This window comes from Lactuca serriola, chromosome 5 (assembly GCF_051521515.1).
Source record: "Lactuca serriola cultivar US96UC23 chromosome 5, Lser_US96UC23_V15, whole genome shotgun sequence".
NCBI classification, from domain to species: Eukaryota; Viridiplantae; Streptophyta; class Magnoliopsida; order Asterales; family Asteraceae; genus Lactuca; species Lactuca serriola.
In genome coordinates, this window is record NC_136412.1 from 243,314,029 (window position 1) to 243,319,625 (window position 5,597).

The window sequence follows — 5,597 nt, forward strand, 5'->3', positions numbered from 1 at the left end:
CTTGTGAGTTTTAGTTATCAATTTATGATTATAATTTAGATTCAATTTATTTGGTTCAAGTTTCGATTTACTTTAGAGACCGATAATTAAAACAAATAAGCTTTAGACAAAAAAAAATGTCTTTGAAGATCTTTTTCTTATATTTTTATGCTTGCTATTGCTATCATTAACTAAAGGCTGATATTTACAGGTTTAATCTTCATTTTAGATTTTGTATACAATTCTTTTTTGGTGACATTGCATTAGGCATTATTATTTGTTTTTTCAGTTTTTTACCTCAAGTCGTTATAAATGTTTTGACAGAAAAGTTTTACTCCATTTGATTGAGAATGGATACCACATTTTTAAATTATCGAAAACCAAATGTAAAATGATTTTGTTGGTTGAGGTTTAAAATTAATTTCCTTTTTCTAAAAATATTAAAACAAGTTTAAAATTCAAATTTACGTTAGCAATAATTAGTAATCACAATTCCCATGATCACCATAAATTTTTGACTTTGGTGAAAATCGAGTTTGTTTTCACTTTTTAGGCGTATCTTGACTTAAGGATTAAGAAACATCAAGCAAAAGCTTGGCCTATACAGGTCTCGAACCTGTGACCTTCGCGTTATTAGCACGACGCTCTAACCAACTGAGCTAATAGGCCGATCTGTTTTACATTGTTTTGTAAACGTAATATATATAATTAAGTATAAATATTGTTTTTGATTTTCTTAAATTGATTATATAGGCAAAGTTGTAATAACTTTATATTCGTATAATATAAAAAATTAACCTCAAATTCACTTTCGATAATGACAAAGTGGCTCTATGGTCCATTCATTTCTTTCCATCTTCGTCCAACGATGTCTTTTTATTGACCAAAGTATTTTATTTTATTTTTAATTTGATTTACTCATACACTGGTTACAGGTTAGTGATCATCAATTTTACAACCTCGTTTTTTAGAAAAAAAAAAAATATATATATATATTTTACAATTGCAACAGAATCAAATACAGTATATAAATCAGTAATCCAATGTGCATACAAATTAACATAACATCCATTATAATAATTATAACTCAATTGATTCCACACAAACAAACTTTCACCAAAAGGATGCCAAATATTTCCCTTAATTATACTAGAAAACACAACAAAAGTAGAAGAAAACCATCATCAAACAGAAAACACAGACTCTAAAAAATCTTGTAACAAACATGACAAGTGTACATATTCATTCACCAACAAAACAATGGGGGTTGGCTTCTATAGGAAAGCATCCTTCTCAAGCAGCTTCAATACATCGCTCTGGTTGTTGAGTTTTGCAACATCAATAGGTGTTTTCCCATCCATGTTTTGCAGAGTACTATATATCATAATAATAATACATCAAAACAAAAATTAAAAAAAAAAGATTTAAAAATAATTGATTTTAGAAAAAGCTAAGCTTACACAGCTGCACCGTTATCCAGCAAGAGGGATACACATTCTTTCCTGCCATAGCCAGCTGCATAATGGAGGGCTGTGTTCTTGTTTTTGTCTAATGCATCCACTTTAGCTCCAGCTTCCACCAAAATTTGTGCACATTTCACCTACAAAATTACATATTTGCCCATCACCTCACATAAAATTGGCTTATTTTTTTATAGATAAAACCATTATGTGTTGAAAATTACCTCCCCGTATCCACAGGCAAAATGTAAGGCTGTCCTTCCCTCTGAATCTTCTTCATCTTTATCAGCACCAGACTCTAGTGCCTTCTTCAAACCCTAGTTATTCATACAATACAATACAATAAAACAATTAATATAAATTCATATAATAAGAATAGAGGTGAAGTAGTACCTCAACATCACCAACACTAGCAGTTTGATGAACAATGGATTCATCCTCATTTGCATCTTCTTCAGCTTCATCTGCTCCTGCAACTGGATTCCCAGCAGTAGTAGCATCTTCAGTCACTGCTAGACCCATTGCTTCACCCAGTTTCTTTAGAACATCTTGATCATTCCAATACCTACACAGCAATCAACAATTTTTTTATTAAAAAAAATGTATAAGTAATTGTATATGTAAATTGCAAAAGATCAAACAGATATGTAAACCTCATCATTGCAGTTGGGCCACCGGATTCAATCTCTTCTAAAATGGGTTTCAAGGAAGGATCTTCTTTGATTCTTGCCATCCGTTCTTCAAGCTGATCCTTTTGAGCTGGATTTGATAGACTCTCAAGCATCTGAGACATTGATGGATCCTGCAAAATCATACCATCATATTACTATTTATTTATATTTATTACATGATAAAAATTAATCATCATGAAATATGTTTTTACCTGCATCATGGCATTACCAAGGCGCTCAGCCATGGTCATGAACTGTGGGTTTTGCATAACCTGCTGCATGGTGGAATAATACTGTTGGGTGTCAAATTGGGGGACACCTTCATCAGGAGCATGAAAAGTCTGCTGAAGTTGCTCTGCCATCTGGTTGAATGATGGATCTTTTGCTATCTGTTCAGCTAATTCCTTAATGCTAGGGTCCTATAATTGGTGGATAATCAGGATGATGTATAGTGATTATGTATGAGCATGAAAGAAAGACAATACATTAAGTAGACCAGCCATAGATGAAAAGTCAAAAGGATTTGCAGGGAATCCAGCTCCAGGCATGGTGGGCATAGTAGGTATGCTTCCAGATTGTGCATCTGAGGTGCTTGATTCAGACGATGTCTTCTTCTCTTCTGCATGGGAGAAACAGGTATATAAGAAACTCTAAATAGATAAATAGTATATCTAAGCACAACCATATCACCTATCAATAGGCCAAAAAAGCAGACAAAGGTGCACCTTTGAATAGAAATAGTAATGGGCTATAAAAGCAGATGAATGGTAACACCAAACACAAACACAAAAAGAAGATGAATGTGTACATCTATAGTTCCGAGTGTATTATGAAACAAAAAGTATACCTTTAAACTAAAAAACATGCATCTCAACTAGATTAAGTATCGGATGAAAAAAAGTACAAGAACAAACAATAAACAACCTGAAGCATAAAGCCCACCATTAAACAAAATATGAGTCCAACAAGAACGAGAAATGTTGTGAAGGCATGAAACTCAAAGCCTTAACAGATGTGTGAAAGATTTAAGGTATTGTAGTCCAAGAAGAAACATATATACAATAAATATTATAAAAACATGTACTTTAAGAAGTGTATAAACCAGTGAAACCTCGATCACAGTACAAAATTAATTAAGTTTTGTATCAAATCCAATAGATAAAGAATGTTCTAATTGATTGTAAAGGAACTTTAAGCTGATAAGTGGAAACTAATGTCTCAATTGTATGCTGAGAAGGTGTGGTGATGAAGATTTTTGTTTGGGGAAGGGGGAATATGCTATATGATACTTTTTGAAATCTTTTGTCAAATTCCTGGAACTCTGGTAAAGTGATGATTAGAAAGGATAATTTGCCTCTTTCATCCTTCCCCTCTTTACACTCAAAGTATCAAGGATAACTCCTAATCAATGTAAAAAAATATAAATCGATTGAACAGCCTACGATTCTCATCAATCAGACCTCTCTAAACAATGACAAGTGTCAATCTGGATCATCTTCACCATTAAGTAACTGTTAAACACATAAAACCACATCAACATAGCATAATAAAACACGTACCTTTTACGGTGGTAGGCTTGACCGCGGCATCTTTCTCATTCACCTAGCAAAAACACAGCCAAACCCAAATCATCAGCAAAACTATGCTCAGATTAAACTCAGCTAACAGTATAGCAGTATCCACAGATCAAGATTTAAGAATCAAATGATCAATCTAGCAACCGTGATTACTATAACTAGCAAAAAACTTGGAGAAATCAAAGTGAATCAAACTGGGAGAATTACGATAAAGCGGTCACAATCGTATTCCAAAAACTAAATAATGAAATAATCGGAGGTTGAATTAACAAGTTTTACCTGAGACATAACGATCGAAGTGATGTAAAGAATACCAAATTAATAATTGTATTTGTAGATCGAGAAATCTAGAATGAGTGAAGGGGGTAGCGAAGCGAGGTTTTTGATAAAACTCAGGGAAGAAGATTAGGAGACGACGAAGTAGAGGGATGAAGACGTGGGCCACCTCAATCCTCCAGCCTGACGAAAAGAACTTCACATGGATATTGGATTCCCAATCCTCCTTTAATTTTTTTTTTATTAGAAACGGGCTTCAAGAATAGACCCATTAGGCCCAATATGTTTGCTTTTAATGGGCCTAAGAGTTTCAGTGACTTGGGCCAAATAATTTAGGGATTTATAATTAGGAATAATAAGTTAATTGAGTTTAAGAAGTTTAAGATTTCGAAGGTCATTGTAATGTTTATCTAACATGAATGAGAAATTGGCATGTAAAGGGCAATCAAAATGACAATATAATACTCATTTGGATAGTAAAGGAATGCCTTAAAACATTAAAATGCGCAGCATGTTTTATACTTATTAGGAAGTGCATTTGGAATCACATTTTATTAGAAATACTAAAATCCATAACATGTTTACCCGAACCATATTTGGACTATAAAGGAATGTGTTAAATCACTAACATGTGATTGATAATTTGATATCGTCATATAATACTAACATGTTAACACATGTTCACAATTCCTACATTATAAAAAAGGACAATTAAAATGAACAACAGATAACTCAAAACGACCAGAAAGGCCAATAAAAAAGTGACCACCATTCCTAGCATCCACTTTAGCATCAACATAGGTCTTGAACTCTTGTGTTCCTTATTCTACTAAGGTAAAGAACATTCAATTTCAAAATTTAACAACTACTACCATTTCATGGATATTCAAAACTACAATATCCAAATTAACACCTCATGTAATTGTTTCATAGTATATTATGCTATAATGGTCCATTGGTAGATCTAATGGTAGGCAACTGTTTAGGTTTGTTTGTTTTATTTTGCATGTTGTTCATAATTGTTACATTTGAATGCTTGATTTACCACATAAACACATGCTGACGGGTATCTCAAACAAAAATAAACTAATGTCTTCTAAAATCACATTGTTCACAAAGTGTATTAAATATTAATCATCATTTTTAGGCATGAAAACAGTCTCAAGGGCATGAAAATATCATATAATTTTTGAAGTTCAGAAAAGGGAACAAAATAAACAAAATTTTGACAATAAACTTTCCTTCTTATGATTGGCACACATTTTAAGGTAACACAAAACTACAAGCATGAAAGTCACACAATTAAGTCAATAACGTTTTTACACAATCATCTACACTCACATAGATTGGTATTCTACAAACAAAATAATAATCAAACATACACGTGGAAAACATTTTATGAATTTTACATATCAAAGTTTTTAATAAAAAAAAAAAAACTTTTGAAGTCATGATGTCATTTAGTTTTAAATATGGGAAATTGAGTAATCTAATCCATATATCCATATAAATGAATTCTTCATAAAAAAACATATCCAAACTTACCATTGTTTCGGAATAGAATATTATGTTTATGTGTTTAAAATCTAAAATGCAACTATAATCTTAAAATCAACAAAAAAAAAACTAATAAA

The 5,597-nt window shown here is 32.0% G+C and overlaps 1 protein-coding gene and 1 non-coding gene across 3 annotated transcripts; both read right to left on the reverse strand.

The window, feature by feature from the left end:
• Positions 1–574: 574 nt before the first annotated feature.
• Positions 575–648, reverse strand: TRNAI-AAU (transfer RNA isoleucine (anticodon AAU)). Its single transcript has one exon. It is a non-coding gene; the product is annotated as a tRNA-Ile (tRNA).
• A 387-nt stretch (positions 649–1,035) lies between these two features.
• On the reverse strand, positions 1,036–4,129 carry LOC145053876 (ankyrin repeat domain-containing protein 2B-like). 2 transcript variants are annotated; one of them, XM_079001994.1, is made up of 9 exons: positions 3,967–4,129; positions 3,670–3,712; positions 2,596–2,729; positions 2,323–2,529; positions 2,093–2,241; positions 1,833–2,004; positions 1,664–1,756; positions 1,440–1,579; positions 1,036–1,353 (listed from the first exon to the last, which is right to left on the reverse strand). In XM_079001994.1, exons 1-9 carry the CDS (start codon positions 3,973–3,975, stop codon positions 1,254–1,256), a joined length of 1,047 nt encoding a protein of 348 aa, XP_078858120.1. In that variant the 5' UTR covers positions 3,976–4,129; the 3' UTR covers positions 1,036–1,253. The 2 variants fall into 2 exon arrangements, with proteins under 2 accessions (XP_078858120.1, XP_078858121.1); XM_079001995.1 differs by lacking the exon at positions 3,967–4,129 and adding an exon at positions 3,895–3,919.
• Positions 4,130–5,597: the final 1,468 nt, after the last annotated feature.

Bases quoted from the DNA above. Each gene is read 5' to 3' on its own strand.
- LOC145053876 (XM_079001994.1), bottom strand. The intron at 2,242-2,322 runs GTAAAAACATAT...ATGATTTTGCAG, and splicing joins TTGGTAATGCCATGATGCAG to GATCCATCAATGTCTCAGAT. The intron at 1,580-1,663 runs GTAATTTTCAAC...GTAATTTTGTAG, and splicing joins TTGCCTGTGGATACGGGGAG to GTGAAATGTGCACAAATTTT.